Source organism: Tyto alba, unplaced genomic scaffold (genome assembly GCF_018691265.1).
Source record: "Tyto alba isolate M040663 unplaced genomic scaffold, T.alba_DEE_v4.0 Super-Scaffold_1, whole genome shotgun sequence".
NCBI classification, from domain to species: Eukaryota; Metazoa; Chordata; class Aves; order Strigiformes; family Tytonidae; genus Tyto; species Tyto alba.
The window spans coordinates 37,290,711-37,311,574 of record NW_024881261.1 but is presented as its reverse complement, the minus strand read 5'-3'; the positions used below and the strand labels follow the sequence as shown (position 1 = coordinate 37,311,574).

Genomic DNA, 20,864 nt, shown 5'->3' with positions numbered 1-20,864 from the left:
ACAGGGACGAGGGAGCCAGGATTTCAGCTGCAGCAGAAGAGCACTTTGACTTCAGTGCCAGCTCTGTTACGCAGCACCCCTGAGATGCCCTGCCCTGAGCAAGAGGCATCGACCCCTCCTTCCTGCCCTGCGATGAGATGGGGTTGACGGGAGCACCTTTGACTTGAGCGGAGGGATGTCTGAGCCAGCTTTTAGCAGAGCGCAAAGCTCCTTTCATCTGCCCTGCTGCGCTGTGGCAAGAGGCAGGGAGGGAGAAAAGAGCTGCCAGCACCAGCAGCAGGGAATTATTTAAGAGTAATAGGTTGACCTGAGATATAGCAGGAGCGCGAAGCAGCGAAGCATCTCCTGATGGGAGCGGTCAGCTCCTGCCTTGATGCAGGGATGGGGGAAAAAAAGCAGGACCCGAAATAGGGCTGGTGAAACTGTTTCAATGCCGATGTGAAGATCGCAGCGCGGGCAGATCGGTAGGCTTCCTGCTGCTCAAGCCCTCCTGCCCGTTGCCGTGTGCCCCCCTAGTCCGTTTGCGTTGCCTCCTCTCATCGACCTTCAGACAGCTGTTCGGCCAGATTGCCTGCCGTTTTTCCACATTATTTGCATTGGTACAGCATGCGCGCATCTGCATCCTAATCGCTTCTGCTGGGGCACTGCTGGGTGACTTTGCCCTGGGAGGTCCTCTACGTGGCCAGGCGTTGGAGATGGGGAGCAGGCTTGGAGGAATCATCCCCCCAAATCAACCCAAATTAACATTCCTAGTGCCCAGCCTGTCTAGAGGTTGGACAACTGGATGCATTTAAGGGAAGGGTGTATCTCTGAAACTGACTCCCAAATCTCTTCCAATTCATCTCCCACCTTTACTTCTACGTGACGCTGACCCTGCTGTAAAAAAAGTCAGCACCACATCTTCCCCTTCTCAGCCCTTTGCCTTCAGGGTACCTGGTGTCAGGCCAGTTGGACGAGACTGATGGATCAAGGCACGTTCGAGGTGTTGGCGGCCTGTGGCCCGTGAAATGGGTTTGCTATGGTGGAAAGCTCTCAAAGGCACCGTGCAAATCTGCTCCGTTAGCAGGGCAAGCGGCTGTCTGACAGCCAGAGGGTTTTATATGCTCTGGGAGCAGGCGCCGTGGGCCTGGTGAAACGGCATGGATGCTGGCTTTTCTGCAAACAGCCTTTTCATTTTAGCCCCGTGTGAAAGAAGAGCTGAGCCACATAGTTTTACTTATGCCTTAAAAATTGCCCACCCTAAAATTTTCCTTGATTTGAGAGGTTTTTTTCCCTTGGGAGCTTGTTGTGGTTTGGGCCTGGTTGGCAGCCAGCTACAATGAAGCAGCTCTCTCTCCCATCCCCTCTGGCAATGAGAAGGGACAGAGAGCCAGGCTTGGGGTCCGAGATAGGACTGGGATGGGGAGAAAATTCCCCTTTATGGTCACGAGCAAAAGGCAGACTCGTTAGGGGAAGAAAAAAAAGAACATACATTTATTACAGACACTAACAACACGTAACAGAGTAGGACAGTGTTGTGGTTTAGGCCTGGTTGGCAGCCAACCACAGTGCAGCAGCTCTCTCTCCCTTCCCCTCCGGCAATGAGAAGGGACAGAGAGCCAGGCTTGGGGTTCGAGATAGGACTGGGATGGGGGAAAATCCCCCTTTTATGATCACGAGCAAAAGGCAGACTCATTAGGGGAAGAAAAAAAGAACATATATTTATTACAGTCACTAACAACACATAACAGAGTAGGACAGTGAGAAGCATTGCCACATCTTGAGAACACCTTCCCCCCACCCCTCCCTTCTCCCCGGGCTCAGCTCTGCTCCCGATATCTCTGCCTCCTCCCCCAGTGGCGCAGGGGCAGGGAATGGGGGGTGCAGTCAGCACTGCCACTTCCTTCATCTTCAGTGAGGGGAGTGTCCAGAACTTGTTCCTCCTGCTCCATCGTGGTCCCCCTCTCACAGGAGACAGTCCTCCACAAACTTTCTCCGACTTGAATTCCTCCCATGGGCCACAGCGTTCCCCACACTGCTCCGTCATGGGTCACTAACTTCCTCCGACTGGATTCTCTCCCACGGCTGCACCTTGGGTGCCAAAAAAACTGTTGTGGTTTGGGCCTGATCGGCAACCAACCACCGCAGCTAATTACCCTCCCTTCCCCCTCCCCACCTGGGAATGGGGGAGGGGATTAGAGGGGTGAAGGGAGACTCGCAGGCTGAGATAAGAACAGTTTAATAATGGCAATAAAATGAGAACAATAATGATGATGGGGGGAAAACAAAAAGAAATATATAAACAGGCAATGTACACTGTAATTGCTCACCATCCGCTAACCAATATCCAGCCTGTTCCCGGCCAGCGACTCCGAGGTACCAAGATCCCACAATCGCAATCGCGGAAGCGAGAGCTCCTTCCCAACCACCCCTCCTTTATATAGTGAGCATGACGTTCCACGATATGGAATATTTCACTGGCCAGTTTGGGTCAGGTGCTGTGGCCGTGCTCCCTCCCTGCTCCCTGTGCCCTGGCACATGGGCAGGACATGGAGAGTCGGAGAGTCCTTGAAGTCTCAGTAGCAGCTGAAAACATCAGTGTGCTATCAGCATTCTTCTCATACCAAACCCAAAGCTAGATCCAAAACACAGCACTCATCTAGTCCCTGAAAAGGAATATTAACTCTGTTTCAGCCTAAACTAAAACAGACAGTGAGAAGCATTGCCACATCTTGAGAACACCTTCCCCCCACCCCTCCCTTCTCCCCGGGCTCAGCTCTGCTCCCGATATCTCTACCTCCTCCCCCAGTGGCACAGGGGCAGGGAATGGGGGGTGCAGTCAGCGCTGCCACTTCCTTCATCTTCGGTGAGGGGAGTGTCCGGAACTTGTTCCCCCCTGCTCCATCGTGGTCCCCCTCTCACAGGAGACAGTCCTCCACAAACTTTCTCTGACTTGAGTTCCTCCCACGGGCCGCAACGTTCCCCACACTGCTCCATCGTGGGTCACTAACTTCCTCTGACTGGATTCCCTCCCATGGCTGCAGCCCTTCCCGAGCTGCTCCAGCGTGGGACTCCCCCGCATGCTGCAATCCCCCCAGTGCTGAATTACAGCAGCGGGGCTACCTGTTTCCATGAGACCCCGGCCTTCTTTGGGCACAGAACCTTGATCATCTGCGCAGGAGCCACAGGCCATAAATCAATGTCTGCTCCACCGTAGATCTTCATGGGTGGCAGGGGGGGCCGCCCTGCCATCTCCCCACAGGATACAGGGGGGTCCCTGCTCCGGCACACCTCCCTCCTCCTTTCTTCCTCCGTTCCTCCACTGACCTTGGTGTTCATGCAGCTGCCCCAACTCCTCCTCACCAGTCCCACTGCCCGTCACCACGTCCCTTCTTAAATACGTTATCGCAGAGGTGCAGCTGATGGGCTCAATTTCCCAAACAGAAGTGGAGCTGGCTTGGAGCTGGGGGAGCTTCGAGAAGCTTCTCACAGGGGGCCGCCCCGATAGCCCCCTCCCCTGCCACCAAAAAACTCCACCATTCACTCAACCCAGGACAGAGCTCCTCACCCAGCCCAACTCCTGTTGTCATTGGGCTGGCGTGGTCCTGCCACTGCTTTGGTCCCCAGTTCTTCTCCAAATCCAGCCGTCACCCCAGTAAAGCCAGCTCTGCAGCCCTCGGGGAACGTTTGGTGGCAAACAAGAGGAGATTGAGTTCTGACATTTTTAGGGAGTCCTGCCCAGTTCCCCTCGTGTCCAGCTGTGGCCGTGTAATCTGCCTGGTAGGGCACATCGTGCTTCCAGAGGCTGCATGTCCTCCAGGTTGCAATCCGCCTTGTATTGCCGCCTTGCATTGCAGCAGCATCCATCAGAAATTTTACCACTGATGCATTTTATAGCAGGATTCATAATAAGATATTAAGGACTATGGGTGTGGCTACAGAGTGAGGTGTAAATGTTTTAAAAAGACCCTTTTCTGATAACCTTTCCTTCAGCATTAGCTGCCCTTTTGCAGAGAATATTGCGTCAGGCGTTGGTGTCCCGGCTCTCAACATGCCAGGGTTAACACAGGACACGTCTGCGTCTGGTTGCTCGTGCTGGAGGGTTGCACAGGAGGTGACAGCCCAGGCCAGGGGAGGTGATTGCTGTGGTGGGCTATGCTTGGTCCTTACCCAGGAGAGCTTTCGGGTGGAAATACTTCTTTCTGGTCACTTGAGCCACACACATTACCCCATCATACTGCTGTGTTGGTGTGAGAGAGGTAAAGTCTTGATCTCTCCTTTGTCTCCGCCTCATGCAGCAATGTCCTTTTGTGCTTGGACAGGGATTTTACAGTCATTCATTCCTTACTTTAATCAAAGGCTATCCTTGTTATTGTTGATACATTGAAATGGAGCAGTCTCCTACCTCACTGCTTTTCGTTTGGTGGTCTTGGTGCTTTGGGTAGCCATGTGTAACACGCCGTTACCAATCAGTATTTCTTTCCAGCAAACAGGACCCCCAGAGCTTCTTCCTCTAAGATTTTTATACCACTTTGATCCTCTCTTATTCGTTTATTGCAAAATGAGGGATGGCCTTGCTACCTTGCACCCCGGCATCCCCAGCCCAGAGGTGTTGCATCTGGCTCACTGGAGCCCTTTAACTCCTCGGGCTGCTTGGGGGGGGGACCTGGGTGCTGGACCCCCTCTTGCTGAGCTGTCGAATGAAGGATGGGATGCTGGAGACAGGTCAGGAGCAGGTCCCGCTCCCATTTGCCCACCTCCTCCTCGGCAGGAGGCATCTGTCTACGTGTTTATTTTTATCTCACATCTGCTGGTATCGTAACAAAGATTTAATGATACCACGCAGTTTTGTCACCAGTTCTTTTTTCTGTAGTGAGTGAAGCTTCATCGCTGGCTGCTGGAGAGAGCCGAAAGCTTTAAAAATGACAAAATTTGGCGACTCGTGTAGAAAACTCACCTGTTTGCCTCAAGCACCTGTAGGCTCGTCGGCTGTCGGCATTTTTTTTTTTTTTTTTTTTTTCTGGACAGAAAAGATAGAATTTGCTATTTTTGCCTGTCAGTGAGTTAAACATAACCACAATTAATCTTTGCTCAGGAAGAACAGCCACGAGGGACATGCAGAAGGAGTCCTGTAAATGGGCCAAATGCTGAAAATGTAGAAACACGGTCCGTCTTGAGCTGGCCTGGTGCAGGACTTACCAATCGCATCTCCCTGGGATGTGCCCTCTGCCTGTTATTTACCATCAAACACAAGCCCCAGCCAATTCTGTTTATACAGATGTTTTGCTCCATTGTTTAGATGATGGGCCGCATCTTTTGAGAAATAAAGACGTCAGCCTCCCGCTGAGGAATATCTTGAGCCTGTTTGACCCAAAAATGGCAAGAGGATTTTAAAGACATACTTGTGTTTTTTAAGGCAGACGGTCTGAAATTCCTCTGAGTCCTGACTGTGTCTTGCCTGGGCATGAACGTTAAAAATGAGGCCTCTTTTCCTGGAGGACTGTTGATCTGGGATGTCCGCATCCCACAGCTGGTTTTGCTTTGCCAGAGGCTTGGGGTGGGTTTTTTGTTTGAATTTGAGCTGGGGATAAAAACATGCATTGCCAAGAGCACTGGGTAGGTCTGTATCCTTTGACTTGTGTGCTGTTGGAAATAAAGGCATGAATTTGGTAGTGAAATTTCCCCTCTGACCTGGGTGCTTTGGGCAGTATTGGAGATTTCTTCCGCTGCAGCCATGCTGTTCTGCTTCAAGCTCCTTTAATGCTCCTCCTATTGCCTGGGAACCCTTCTGCTCCCCTCCTAAATTCACCCGTGCCGTGATTTGCTTGTGCACCCACCATCACACTTGCAGGTACCCGCTGCCCCCCTCTGAGGTCCTGCCCTGGGGTCCCCTCTCAGCCCCTTGGATGCTTTGGTGTAGATGCCCGTGACCTTTTCCCAGGGCCAGCCAGATCTTTGTCCAGAGCCGATATCCTGCTTGTGTGGCTTTTGCTATCCTGGCCGATAAAGGGACTTGGTCAGCAAAGCTGTAAAATAAGGATAAAAATATGGTAATCGCCAAGTCAGAGCTCAGGCGGTATCTGCAGGGGCTGGAGCTGACAGTGTCAAAGCTGGTGACCTCCGTGTCCCTCCAGGCAGCTTCTCCTTTGGCAGGACAAGGAGATGAACTCTCTTCAAAGCCTGCTTTTGGGCTATTGTATGAAATACAATGCCGGGGAAATCAAGCTCTCCTCTGTCACAGCCGGCCTCCACACAGCCCCATAATCACGGGTGACCAGGGCGGATTTGCATGTTAAAAGGAGTGGCTAGGGGCACTTAAAAAGAAGCGGAAACATATTCATCAAGTCCAGATTTATCCTTATGAATATTACTGTTCCTGGGGACAATATACCCCAGACCTCATCGGTGCAACCCTGCATCTACTCTTTCGCTGCCTTTCCTCTCCTCCCCCTAATAATGGTTAATTTGTAATGCTCTTTGTCCTGATATTGATATCCTGGTGGCTCTGGGGGAGGAATTTGAGAAGGCAGTTGTTGGAGCATGTGGACCGCGGCGGACGAAGCCATGCCCTGGCAGGAGCAAGGGGAGGGCTGTGGGATGCTCTGGGGCTGCTCCCCGCTGCTGACGGCTTGGGGGAGGCAGGGAGCCCAAAGAGGGGCCAGGAGATGCTCTAGTCTCTGTCTGAGAAGGTGTCTTGGGAGTGCTTGGAACGCAAACACCCACCACAGCTCCCCTTGGAGGGCTTCTCCACCCCAACGTGCCTCCCGGGCTGACAGAGTCCTGGTTCCTGAGCAGTCTAAATGCACAAGCCAGGATTAACGTGCTGTGTGCATGGCACGAAGTCGAGGGCTTACGAGGCATCAGCGCAGATTTGGGTTAAGCGTGCCAGAAAACAAGCAGTTGTAAGGCAAAGGGTAGCAAACTGCTGGGTCAAATAGCCTGGGGAGGATGTGGTATCTCTATCACGAGAAGGCTTTAAGGATGGGAATGATTTAGGTGTAGCAAGGGGACAGGTTTCTCTTTTGAGGTCCCTTCTAGCTATATCTTTTATGCTTTTATGATTGCTGATCACAAAGAAACTTGAAGGCGCTTTAAAAAAAATATTCCTCAGGCCATGCCCTGCGAGGCTTTCTTTAGCAGCTTGATTTAGAGGCGGGGAAAAAAAAAGAAAGCAAATGAAAAATCTAGGTGGGAATTGCAACCTCTCATGCCTCGGCAGAAGTGGCACTGAAGTAAGGAGAGTGGAGTTCTGCTGGAGCCCGAGGCAAGCTTAGATGTCGGAGCAACCCCTGCAATGCCTTATGGCTGGATGCAGGGGCAGGGAGGCATGAGGGACACATGTGGGTGAATGTCCAGAGCTCGGGCTTCCGAATGTGAGTTATGGGATGTGCCCTGGCTTCCCCGCTCTGCCAGAGCAAGCTCGCAGCAAATTGTGCCACTCGCCTTGAAGGCAAGTCCCCGCTGGCCTGAGCCTCGCTGGGGGAAATTCAGATGTTCTGGTTCTTTTCTGGTGCCAGCACCCGATATTAAATGGGGTAAATCAGATCTCCAAGCACGGAGCCCTGGTTTCTTATGCTTTTTAGTGGAGGTGGTGGGCTGGGTGAAGCCCTGACTGTGGTTCACTGCAAGCTTTGAGGTTCCCAAAAAACCTGGAAATGGCTCAGTGTGTTGCTCAGCTTTGGCCAAGGATTTGCAGGAGGAGCTCCATCCACTTGGAAGCAGTGCCCCATCTTCTAAGCTCTGCCTCTCCTCAAGTCTCCTTTCCACCTTCTCAGCACTTCATGATGCTTTTCTATGAGCTGAGGACGAATAATTTAATACGAATGAAGTTAACAATAAAACGCAGAGGCTTGGGAAGAGGTTTGCAGAAATAATCCGTCTTATCCCAACTGGCCATAACCAGACGCTGTCACATCTCACTTCTGACCTTTGCTGTCTCCCTTTCAAGTCTGAGCTCTTTGCCAGCCCTTAACGTGGCTGTGAACGTGTTACAAACATACAAACTTGCCTCAGCGGCCGCGATCTGTGCATACCTGCAGTCTGGGTCCCCAGCAAAGCCTTTTTGCTCGCAGTCTGTGCTTCTGCCTTTAGAGAGACAAGAATATGCATTTAAGATTTGCATAGGAACATGCAGCTGTTCCACCAAAAATGGATAATTGTTCTCCCTGCTGTGAAGTTAAACAATAAGAAGTGCCAAACTGCATTTGCCATTGCTGATTTTGTGCACTCAGCTGCATGTTTTATGCATGTAGATTAGTTCCAGATTTATGATGATTTAACTGTTAATGCCTGCTTTAATCGGGCCAGGTTATAGTTGCTGTGGAAACTATAACTTTGAATTTTACGTAAAGTTCTGTGTTGCATTTAATGCCTGTGTTTTTTTCGAGGCTCTCTTATATTTAATGCCTTATGGTGAAAACAAGAGGGAATCAGCGCTGGAAATAAAAGTGCCTTTGGGCAGAAAACAACTTTCAGTAAAGAGAGTAATTTTTCTGGAAAGTTGTGATGTCTGGGAAAATAAGGGTTTGTGATAGAGTGCCATCTTGACCACAGCTGTATAACTATTATTATAAGTGTGTAACAACTATTATAGCTGCTGCAATACTGTAATAAAGAAAACAGCTGTATAACTTATAAATGTCTTGAAAATATAGGACTGAAGTTCTTGGGATTCTAGATATTCCTTCTGGTGGGCAAAAGAAATTGCTGATGTGCATTTGATGGGAAAATAGGCCGATGCACATTTTTACTGAGATACTGTTTTTTGTTTTGTTTTGGTTTGTTTTTTTTATTTCCAGAACACACCAGTGGGCACACCGATTTTCATAGTGAATGCCACGGATCCGGACCTGGGGGCAGGAGGCAGCGTGCTTTACTCCTTCCAGCCTCCTTCCGATTTCTTTGCCATCGACAGTGGCCGTGGCATCGTGACGGTGATACAGGAGCTGGACTATGAAGTGACTCAGGCGTACCAGCTCCAGGTCAACGCGACGGTGAGTCTTGTCCTGGCCTGCTGCAGGGGAGGAGGTGTTTTCTGGAGGGACTGCAATGGGGAAGGAGCTGCTGCTTGCTTATTTTATTGCCCTGATCTGGCATCTTCCCGGACGCATCCGGCATTTTCCACTTAGAAAAGTATTATAGTGATGTGGTTCAAATTTTGAAGCACAGCTGCACCTCTCCAACCGCATCGCACACATGCCAGGGGCTTCTGCATAAAGGCCCTTGGTGAAGAAAGCCAGTACAGGGCATACAGACCATTAAATCCTCCAGTCTCGTTCCTTGTACGTCATGGCTCAGGACAAGTGGATTCACCTGTATTAAGTCCCTTGAGCCTCACTCAGCAAAATCTGAGTTCAGACATCAAGTGTGAAAATTTTGGTGGACAGAGGAGAAACCAAGGTCCTAATTATAGTCAAATACCACTGTACTGGGAGGGGGCCTCTGGGAGATGTACATCCAGGTGGCCACCATGGGAAATTTATGCCCCACCTGGATGGGAAACTTCTTTCCTGGTGTCAAGTCCTAGTGAGAGCTCAAAAGGGAGCATGTGAATGAGGAGCACCACCCAAGCGGGTGCTCTGAATGATGGCTCTTCTCCCATCTCAGACATAACAGAGGAAGGTGAGACTCAGCCCTACAACACGTTTGACCAATTCTGCATTCAGGAGAGTGAGGGGGAAACCATTCCCAACCCCTCCGGGCAGCTGACTAGAACTCTTGAAGCATGTGATTTAATCAAGACCGTTGCCTTGATGCAGAACCACAAATGTCAGGAGGACGTGGAGGGCTGCACAGGGCTGTCTTGCTTTCCCCGGCCGCGGTGGCTGGGCATTCGCAGGCTACAGGGCCACAGGCAAACAGCTCAACCTTTCAGCCCCATCCCCCTGTGTTCAAGGCTGCGGAATTTTCCCTAGAAGTTTATTTCTTCTGAAACATACCTCACCTTATTTTAAATACGCCAGTGATAAGAGGCCTTCTCTGTTATCGGTCTCTGTCACCAACATGCTTTCGCAGGGCATGTTATCGAACTGCCTAGTGGCTTACAAAACATGGGACCAAAACCACAAGCCCTGATGGAAACATGCCTGCCTTTCCCATGTCTGAACCTCCTTTCCCCAAGGACACAAGGATGCCACCTTGGTCCATCCAGCTCCCTCTAGCCCCATATCCCAGGCGCAGTTACCAGCGAAGATAAAATGGGGGCATAACTGGTACTTGCTACATAATACACTCCTGGCTTCTAGTGATTTTCAGTTCAGGGTGTTCAAAGACTTAAATATTAACTCTCTGAACCAGCCTTGATTGCAGCTGTGGGAATATCTCCTCAGCTCAGTTGCAGGACGCTGGTAATTTTTAGCAGAAAGTCAATGAGAAACCCCGGGGCAAAGCTCAGCCCGAGAAAGAGGATGAGAGTTGCACCAGTGTAGCAGGATCTGGAAGGGCAGATGCAGTCTCTCGCCTGCCTGATGAAGAGTTTGCGTGGTCTGGAATGGGAACTGGGGTGATGATGAATTCAGGGTGGCCACAGGGGGGCTGCAAGAAGAGCCTTGGAGCCTCTGTTCAAGGCAGGAGCCATTTGATCCCAGGGATGTAGGCAGCAAGGGTGGAAAGAGACTGGAAAGGGCAACATGAGAGATGGTAGGTGAGGAAACATGAAATGTGCTTGCTTTTTCAGTGCTATCTGTAATACTTTAACCAAAATTTAAGAGGTGAAGAGGAGGGATAAAAAACATTATCTGAAGAAACGAAAGACTTCAACCTAATAATGCTAACAGCAGAGAGTGCAAGTCAGAAATAAGCATCCATCCAGGCCATAAACGCTGAGGCCTGCAGGTTAAGAGGATAATGTACAAGCTGTGTTGTTGAATACGGTTTAAATTAACATTAATCTTCTGGCAATCAGTCCTTGCCACTGTTCAGAGCCATTTTGCAGAAGTGTGCGGTAACCTCTAATGGTCGCCTTTCACCACGGTGGTTGATTAGGGGGTAAGGAGAGATTGATTTCCTTCCCTTTGTGTGTTATCTGCTTTGCTCCTGCCCTTCCAGCAAAGGGCTGTGGGCACTGGGGGTCACTTTTGAGCACCCACGGGACGTGGCTTCAGCAAGAGGAACGGTGGCAGCGGGCCACTGCCAGGACAAGCTGGTGGCAGCGCACACCGCTGTTGGGTTGGCTGCTGGAGAAGGGTCTTGCTCTGGGAAAGCTCTTGCTTCTCCATCCTGATGGGGTGTGAGGGAGGTGATGCTCCTGCTCAGAGCATTGAAATGTTCAAGGGCAGCTGCTGCTCACTGTAAGATGGCTCCGTGCTCGTGACCTGCTCCGCAGGGCAGGGAGGATGGCTCCCCACCTCCCTGCAGCTGTGGCAGCAGCTTGGCTCACACCGAAAGGCAGCTCCTGGTTACCCCGATCCTGCCAGTTCCACATGCAAGTTGGGAGGGAGAGCTTTGCAGTTTATCGGAGCCAAAACCATTAGCCTGGTAGAAAGGAGGTTGCTACTGCAAAGACGTATCGCGCAGCTCAGGTTTTCAGTCTGCCTTCTGTGTTAGAGCTGAGGCATCCTACGAAACCCCCTGCCAAAGATCAGAGCAGCGAATACAGAAAAGAATTAAAGCTGCAACTGCAACGCAGCCCACAAAAAAAAAGTGAGGGAGCTGGTGGGCTTTGTCGTGTTCCAGCCGACGGAGCCCAAGCTGTGCAGAAGCATCGATGCTGGGGGGTATGAGATGCTCTGCTGTGATGTGCCGGTATAAAAGTCTGCTGGCAACCGCACCTGGGTCTCATGGTGCTGAGGTGCCCTAGGGGTGTATCTGCATATAGGAAGGAATTTCTATTTTGAAGTATCTGTTGAATTGTGTTGCTTCTTTTCCACCCAAAATGTGATGAAAGCTAAATCGGTGCTTGCCCTATTTTAAAGGACTAATGCTAGAATGAAATGTGTATTGTATTTCAGCTTAGAGGGTGGTATAGTGGACGATAATTCCAGCAGGTATCTTGAAAAAGAGATGATTACCTGGACTATTTGGAAATTTTGACCCAGCTATGACTGTGAGAGACTTGGTACTGTTGAATAATACTGTTTTTCTGATAGAAATCCTTTCTCTCACCCTCTCCCCCACCCAACCCTTGGTTTTTTTTTTTTTTTTTCAAGGACCAAGATAAACACAGGCCTCTGTCTACTCTGGCCAATCTGGCAATCATCATCACGGATGTGCAGGACATGGACCCCATCTTCATCAACCTGCCCTACAGCACGAACATCTACGAGAACTCGCCTCCGGTAAGGGCTGCTGCTTCACTCCGACGTGCATGGCCGTGGCGTTGCACTGGGGGCCGAGGGAGGATGGAGCAGGGTACGGGACAGAAAGCACAAGATCTCCCAAAAGATCTGGAGGAAAACCTCCTCTTTGCAGAAATATTCATCCATCCTTCCTTCCATCCACTACAGGTTTGCATTGCTCTGCCCTGACATTCGCGGCTTGGGTACAAAGAGGAACCCTGTTTCCATGCTGGAGTGCAAATGCTCTGAATCCTTAAATCCAAATGGCACCCAAAGAGAGGCAAACCTTTTTATTTCTCAAACAACATGTTTCAAGCCAGGTCCGAAGTATTTTGCCTTTTTTTTAAAACAGGGAGCCTAAACAAGAAGGTTTAGGAAGCCTGAAACCCAAATAAAATGTTTTCCTAAAGATCTTTTCTTAAACTTTAAAAAGGCTTTCTGTTGTTCTTAGCACACAGTCACCGTATTCCTCCCCATGGCTTATACACATGCCACTTCTAATAGAAAAGTTGAAGAAAAATGTAAACGTTCCTGAAATGAGGCAGTTTTGAAAATGCCAGAATCATCAGCCATTTCAGCACTTCGAGCATTTTCCCCCAGGTTTTGCCAAATTGATCCAATCATTTTAGTTCTTCTGAAACTCGGTTTGTCAGCAAACTCGCTGTTTGTGGAAAACATCTCCCGGTCTCTAAATACAGCAGAGATTTTTTTTCTTTTTTTTTTTTCCCCCCCACAGCAGACGACAGGGAGCATAGTGGGCAGCTTCAGCAATGGGAGCTGTTTGCTCTGCTCCCAGCAAGGGTGCCCAGGACCATCAGCCTAAGCACCAAGCCTCAGCAGCAGCATCCACCTTCCCAAAGCACAGCTGTGCACCCCCATTGCTTGGTCTATAGGGCAAATATCTTTGTAAATGGATGGAAAAACTTTCTGTCCTAAAATCATGGCGTGGTAAGCATCCATACTACACATGCAAACTGTAATGTCTCTGGTGGACCAGATCTGAAATGCCCGATGACTTAGTTCATGCAGTGGTAGAGGGAACTCCAGCTCACTTCAGTTTATGCCTTCTTTTTCCCTTTGGAGCAAAGTGCTGACTCTGATGGCATGGAGAATCCTGGATCAATAGGGCTGAGTTCTGCTGTCACAAATCCCACAGTCAGACAGCATATTACCTGTCTGCCAGCCCAAAGATGGCCAAAAAATGGCTTCATGAATTACTTTCCTGAAGTGAAAGTTTCAGTGTGTTTCAAACCTGTTGAGATTGAGTATTTCTGTGGTGGGCAGAATGAGCTGCAGGGAATTAAAAACACTACTAAGATCACCCTTAAACGGGGAGAAAAAGTCTTAGGTGAAAATATAGAAATGGAAGTCCCGCAAGTCAAAAATTATAAACTGCATCACCTTCATGGAGTGAGCTGGTATCCAGGAAAGGGAATCGCTCTCAAATTAGTGATATATATTAAGGCTGGATCTCAACAGTCTCTTTGTGTTGATGCACTGACAGGTACCACAGTTATTCCCAGAACATATACTGTTTGCACTAGGCAAAGCAGCAAATAATCTCTGTGTAACCTGCAATAGGAAATGAATGAAGGACTGCTCACCAGACTGTTAGCAGTTTTCTGGTGGGTTTAGGGATTTTAATTTCTCTTGGTCCCACATAACATCTTCAAAGACACTGTGACATCCAAGATGGATAGGTGTCACCAGAGACACAGTGAAGAAGACAACTGCTGAACACCTGTGGTAGTTTGAATGGTATTGCTTTCTGGTTTGGACCCAAAGTCCCATCCTTCCCAGCTGTCATGGTTTGAGCCTGGTTGGCAGCCAACCACCATGCAGCCACTCTCTCTCCTTTTTCTTCCAGCAATAATAAGAGAGCCAGGCTTGGGGTTCAAGATAGGACTGGGATGAGGAAAAAATTCCCCTTAATGGGCACGAGCAAAAGGCAGACTCGTTAGGGGAAGAAAAAAAGAACATATATTTATTACAGACACTAACAACACATAACAGAGTAGGACAGTGAGAAGCATTGCCACATCTTGAGAACACCTTCCCCCCACCCCTCCCTTCTTCCCGGGCTCAGCTCTGCTCCCGATATCTCTACCTCCTCCCCCAGTGGCGCAGGGGCAGGGAATGGGGGGTGCAGTCAGTGCTGCCGCTTCTGCCATCTTCAGTGGGGGGAGCTTCTGGAACTTGTTCCCCCTGCTCCATCGTGGTCCCCCTCTCACAGGAGACAGTCCTCCACAAACTTTCTCCGACATGAGTCCCTCCCATGGGCCGCAGCGTTCCCCACACTGCTCCGTCATGGGTCACTAACTTTCTCCAACTGGATTCTCTCCCACGGCTGCAGCCCTTCCCGAGCTGCTCCGGCGTGGGACTCCCCCGCATGCTGCAATCCTCCCAGCACTGAATTACAGCAGTGGGGCTACCTTTTCCCATGAGACCCCGGCCTTCTTCGGGCACAGCACCTTGATAAACCAGGTGGAAGCCACAGGCCATAAATCAATGTCTGCTCCACCGTAGATCTCCATGGGTGGCAGGGGGGCCGCCCTGCCGTCTCCCCACAGGATACAGGGGGGTCTCTGCTCCGGCACACCTCCCCCCTCCTTTCTTCCTCCATTCCTCCACTGACCTTGGTGTTCATGCAGCTGCAGCAACTCCTCCTCACAAGTCCCACTGCTCCTCACCACGTCCCTTCTTAAATACATTATCGCAGAGGCGCAGCCGATTGGCTCAGTTTCCAAACAGACGTGGAGCTGGCTGGGAGCTGGGGGAGCTTCGAGAAGCTTCTCACAGGGGGCTGCCCCGATAGCCCCCTCCTCTGCCACCAAAAAAACTCCACCACTCACTCAACCCAGGACACCAGGAGAAATCTCCACTGCTGAAACAAGGACATGGTTTGCTATGGCAAGCCTGGGGTTTGACGTGTATTTTCGTCTCTCTTTGAGAAGTCACACGTGCAGAGTGGAAACTGCCATCCTGCAGAATGGCTTGGTTATCAAATGGATAGCAGCAAATTCGGATGAGGAGTCTGGGCTTGGCTCATTCCTGTCCAAAAACTGGCTTCCAGGTCAAGCCAACAGGCTGCAGTGCTTTTTTTGTGGGTGATGTTTGCCCTGCTGTCAGGCTGCGCAGATCAAAATGTGCTCGTGACGTCTCATCCCAGCCCCACATCTATAGAATGGAGACTTGCTGCTGCTCCCCGTGCCCTCTCTCTGTCTTTCTTGACTCTCTTTTTATCTGTGGTGCACAGCATGTCTGTGTTCCTCTATCAGTGTATCAGGCGAGAATACCTCATCTAAAGTGTATACATTACCTAATAAAATCCTTCTTATTTGGGATTATTGCATCAAATTTTAATTTCCTCACTCGAGTAACAGCATGTCAGCCAGCCCGTCAGTGAAGAGCTGATAGAAGGTGAAAAGAGTGGATAAACTGCAGCAAATTACCGCAAACAGATCTCTATCAGCCCTTTGACTGGAATTGACTGGAATTAAGAAGTGAGAAATAGGATTTTTTTTGCCGTGGCAGCTTTCTGAAGCACTCCCCCCTCCTCCTCCTGCTGTAACGCTGGGCTGCGCTTTGCCTTTCAAGTCTCTAATCCTGTAAGAGAAGAAGAAAAAGGGGTGGAGGGGCATGAGAGGGGAGAGAAGTGCCATTGTAGCTCTTATTTTTCCCAGGATGGAATCTGGTATCATAATTGAGAAGCATTTTGGGCACATGCTTTTTTGGACATGGAGAAGAAAGAAATTTCTTATCAGGCAAAGGAAGAGGATGCAGTGGGGAGGGACTTTGCTGTCCCTGAAGGTGTTGTATCTTCTTTCCTGACACTGTTTATCATCCCAGTGTGCCTCAGACATCTCTCCCGGGGCACCCGAATGCACCAACGCTGTCTGCAGCTGTGACAAAGCCTGGCAGCGTTGTATTTTTTATCCTCAGAGTCTTTTTTGGGTGTCTGTCCTCACAGGGTCTGTAGACTGGATAGCACTGTTAATGTTCTCTGGACAAGCTAATGGGGGCTGGAGGAGAGGGGCCATTCCCCCTTGCTGAGATGCTGGTGGTCTGATGAGCCCTGACTTTTGGACCTCAGCTGGTGCACAGTCCAGGCAACATCACAGCTTCACTTTGGGGGTGAAAGAGGAGGAATCTACTCACTTAGAGATAAGCTGAGGCCTATGAAAGTGTGCTTCATCCTGCAGGGAGCCATGCAAAGGCAAGAACGGGGGGTAAACCCCACTGGCACTTGGTCTCAAGACCAACAGTTGTATTTCCTCACAATAGGATGGTAGAGGTATGCGTCAAATATCATTACAACAGTTTTAATTCTTCAGTACCATCCCCCTTCCTCCTCAAAAACTCCTTAGGTTGAAGAAATAATGTAGAATCAGTGCTATTTTTGCCCTGGAGTCTCAATAGCTTCAAGTTAATTCTTCCTTACAATATTTCCAGCCCATCAGTGTGAACACTTTATTAAAAGCTCAGGGTTTTATTAAAAAAGGATTCATTTACCCCTGCCCCTCTTCAAAAAACCCTCAGATTTTGTTTGGATAATGTGCCATTCTTTATTTTCTTTGCCTTTTTTTTTAAGCATAGGCTTTTCCAGATTATTACTTTTCTAAACCTTCTTCCTCCCTTCCCTAGAGGGAGAGAGTTATTCTGTTCTTGTTCTTTGGTCTATACCCACCAGCAGAGTCTTTTCCTTGCAGCCACTGTTGTCAGTGGTAGGTAGGCGAGTTGTTACTTGTTTTAAGAAATGTCAGGAATGTTTGAGATTTTCCAAGAGGCAGAGGTTCATTCCACAAATACCTGAGCTGAGCCCTGGACAGAGCTATTGCCGCTGGAAGTCAGCTAGAGGTTTCCACGAATAAGTGGAAGCCTTCACAGGTGTGTTTGGCTAGAGATGGTGGGAGAATCCCCTCCAATTCTGGGGTGCACTTGGCTGTCTCAGGGAGCCAGGGCACAGCATCTCCTGCCCTTAGCATGCCAAGACATAACGAAAGGAATAGTGTTGTGCTTCGGTAGGATTTTGGAGGAGAAATCGGAAACTGTTGAGAAGTGGTTGGTGAGAGGTCAATCTTTACAATCGTGGTGTGGTCGTGATCAAAGGTTTGTTTTGGTTTGGGTTGTTTTCCCATTTCTAGTCTCTCCTCTCTGACTAGTTATCTCTGCTGGTGAGGTGGGTAAGGCGCTTTACAGCCATCAAAGGTACTAAGAGATGAGTATAGCCTTTGTGTAGCATCATGTTTTGCATCACATCTTCTCACTCCAACACGTGCTAAATGGGAATACTCCTTTCTGTTGACCGTGCTGAGCGATCATGTTCTGAGGCTGTTTTCATCAGTTATTACCACTCACTACAAAACCAATAATTGCCACCAGCATCATGGACAAACATTACGCCTATCATGTGGCACTTCTTCAGCCTCTTCCCCAGAAGGGTCAAGATTGATCCTAAACCCTGTGTGGATGCTCAGGGAGGGATCATCTATCCCCAGGAGCAGGGATCTGCCAGTCTTGTGGATATTGGAAGACTCCTGTGAAGGAACTGGCAGGAAGGATGGTAACCAGGTGGGATACAAAGAGGTGCCCAGATCCTTGCCCTTGCCCTGGTTCCAGGAGATGGCATCCATGAATGTTGGGGATCTCAGCTCCATTCTGGTATGTGTTTCTTGGACACTGAAGAAGTGTGTCTTGTCCCCAGGAGGGGCAGATCGAGAAGGAGGAGACACACAGGGCTGCAAGGAGATGCAGTCTCAAAAACCAGCAGTGTGGAAGCCATCATCATGGACTTGCCAAGGACCAGGGGAAACTTAGCATGCTCTCTAGCAGCCTTTGTTCTTGCGATCAGATGTCTGGAAAATTTCTTTCTTATGGACGTGTCTATGGCACGTGCTGCTGAGATATCCAAGCGAGACTCCCCCTCTTCCCCTCCCAAAATTTCCCTGCTGCAACATCTGCGCTCATCCTTTTATCTCTCCCAACAGCCCTTCCCCTTGGCTCCTACAGGAGGGACCTTTCCCGCAGATAAAGCGGCCGCAGCATCTGCTGGCCGATTGCTATTCCTCGGCCATCGTGGGAGCCCTGCCTTCTCCTGCAGCTGCCTTCCCTTTGAAATGTGCCACACGGCAGGCGACACTTATCATTCTGCACCGCTCCCCCTCGCTATTTGACAGGCGATGAGCGAGCTGTCAGATGGACCAAGTGCCTTCACCCACCATGCCTGCTATGGAGGAGCTCTCGTTTTTCCAGGGAGAAGAAGAGGGCTCACGTCAGCCCTGTGGGGACAGCCAAATAAAGCAGAGTATGCTGGGGGGAGAGCATGCTGGATTGCATGCCTCTCCTTTTTTTTTTTTTTTTTTTCCTCCCTTTTACCTCACCCTTCTTTCCACATTCCTTGTTCTGCTTTCCCACCTGCTCCTTTCCCACTTGTGCTTTTTATCTATCTTTGCTCCTTTGGAAAGCATAGTTATTGTCGGTGATTTAGAGGCTCTCCAGTGGCTGCTGAGCCTCACCAGCCGAGTGCTGCTCAAAGGCCAGTGACCTGGGATTTATGGCTAATGTTCTCGGTTAATAACATGGATTTACTTAAGGAGTCCATTGAAATGCCCTCAGAGATCAGGGGAATGGGCAGTCTGCCTGGCCCTAGGAGCTTTCTTTACGGCCAGCAGCGGCAAAGCATCTCCATCGAGCCCACAGGGGCATGGCTCTGAAAGCGGGGGAAGATGGCAAGTCCCTGCTTTCCACCGGTGATGTTTCTGCAGCAGCTTTCCCTTTGGCCTTCAACTGATGGATTGCAGGGCAAACACAACGCTGCCATCCCACTGTGCTCCCTCGTTAGATATGCAAACGCCTCTGTTGACATTTCCTTTGAGGGCAAAAAAAAAAAAAAAAAAAAAAATTGCTTCTTTTCCCACTCTTAATAAACCAATGAAAACAAGAACAGCTGAGTTGTAAATTTTTTCACACTACATTAATTATGTGCATGTGCATGTGTTTGTATTCACATGGGCTCACTGCAGTGCGGCGGGAGAAGTACAGCTTATGGAGCAGACATAAGCGCACGATGTTTTTATGTAAAGAACTAAACAAGAATTTTGGTTCGCTTTTATGTTCTTCATTGTTTTGGGGGGACTCTTGGCCTCGTGGACCTTTCTGCTGGGCTATAGGAAACAGGTCTGCCCTGCGTGATGGCAGTTGCAGAAGCTCCTGCCTGTGGGCAACCCCCTGTTCCCAACATCTGTCCAACTCTTCTCCTGCTTCAAGGTTTCAATTAAAATCTCTGCAGCTCACTTAGTTATGCAGCTGGATGCCGATGGCCAGCGTGAGCATCCCTCATTGCCTGGGCTGCCTCGTTCAAAGAATGCAGGGCAGGAAAAGGACCAGTTGAAACTGGGAAGCCAGTGGTAGATAAAACTGGTGTAGTGACCAGTGCTGAAGGTCGTGGTGAGAGGGAATTGTTGCCTTTGGTTCTCAAGGGACTGCAGAGTGAAAATCTCGGTGGCAGAGGAGCGTATGCTTTTACCCGTCAGCCAGAGCCTGTGTTGCTGCAGGGAGGCACATCCTGGCTTTGCCTTCAGTTCTTCCTCCCTCTTCTTCCTCGAGCACCGATAGCTGTGTTCACCACACTGACCTTGCCCCAAGCCCTGCTCCTCTGAGCAGGGGATGAGCAGCACGGAGGATGAGGCTGGTGGTGCTCTCTCCAGTCCCTAAGGACACTTGCCCCAGTACAAACCTACCGCGTAGTCAAGCTCAGCCTGCTCGGTGGTTGAGTTAGAGGACGTGTTCTCCTGGACATGCCCTCAGCATCAGCAACTACATCCTGCGGTGGGTTAGCAGAGCTCTGCAGCTTGCACAAAAGCGTTGAGTGGTGAGCCTGAACTACTCCAAGAAGCAGGTGACGGGACGTTTCTGTGACACGCCTTATCCTTGGGCAGGTTTTCCGAAGGATGGGGCCCGCGGTAAGAGGTGCAAGGCCTTGGCAGGGCGCCCTGGGAGCCCCCACAGCACCTGGCCAGGATGGCTGTAACCCGTGTCTCCTCTTCCTCCCCAGGGTACCACCGTGCGGATGATAACGGCAATCGACCAGGACAAGGGCCGTCCCCGCGGCATCGGCTACACCATCGTCTCGGGTAGGTCACAGGGGGATGTGGTGGGGATCCCAGTGGGGAGGGAGGAGCTGGCCCCACAATAAGTTTTTGTACATCTCATGCCTCGGAAATCATATTTGGCTAAGTTTCTCATCGGCTGTGCTGCTTGCTCTTTTGGTTCAGCCTCACTAATTACTGTAACCGACCGCTACGACTGAAAGCTTTTACCTCTCTGAAAAGCTTTCTTTGCCTTCGGCGCAGTCAGAGTGCATCGTTCGTGGCATCTCTCTTTCCTCAAGCAGCGGGCTTTATTTCTAACAAATCTGACAATATCTCGTAGCAAAACCTTTCAGTCTTAATGACAAGTCACTAACAATTCTGCTTCACGCTACACCACGGAGGAGACCTGTAAAGAGGCAGGCGTAAAACTCTTGCTGGCAGCGTGGTGGTTATTGTTTAGGGAGAGAATGGGACTGATTAGGGGCTGAACAGCTCCCGGCGTTTCCCGAAAGCCTCCGTG

At 50.0% G+C, this 20,864-nt stretch overlaps 1 protein-coding gene across 2 annotated transcripts in view; it reads left to right on the top strand.

The window, feature by feature from the left end:
* The window catches only part of LOC104359722 (cadherin-23), a 167,077-nt gene that overhangs the window by 38,581 nt on the left and 107,632 nt on the right, over positions 1–20,864 (top strand). For both annotated transcript variants that reach the window (XM_042793017.1, XM_032992378.2), the window contains exons 4-6: positions 8,778–8,972; positions 12,126–12,254; positions 20,308–20,386. In XM_042793017.1, the coding sequence (XP_042648951.1) occupies positions 8,778–8,972; positions 12,126–12,254; positions 20,308–20,386 (403 nt within the window). The remainder of the gene's footprint in view (positions 1–8,777; positions 8,973–12,125; positions 12,255–20,307; positions 20,387–20,864) is intronic.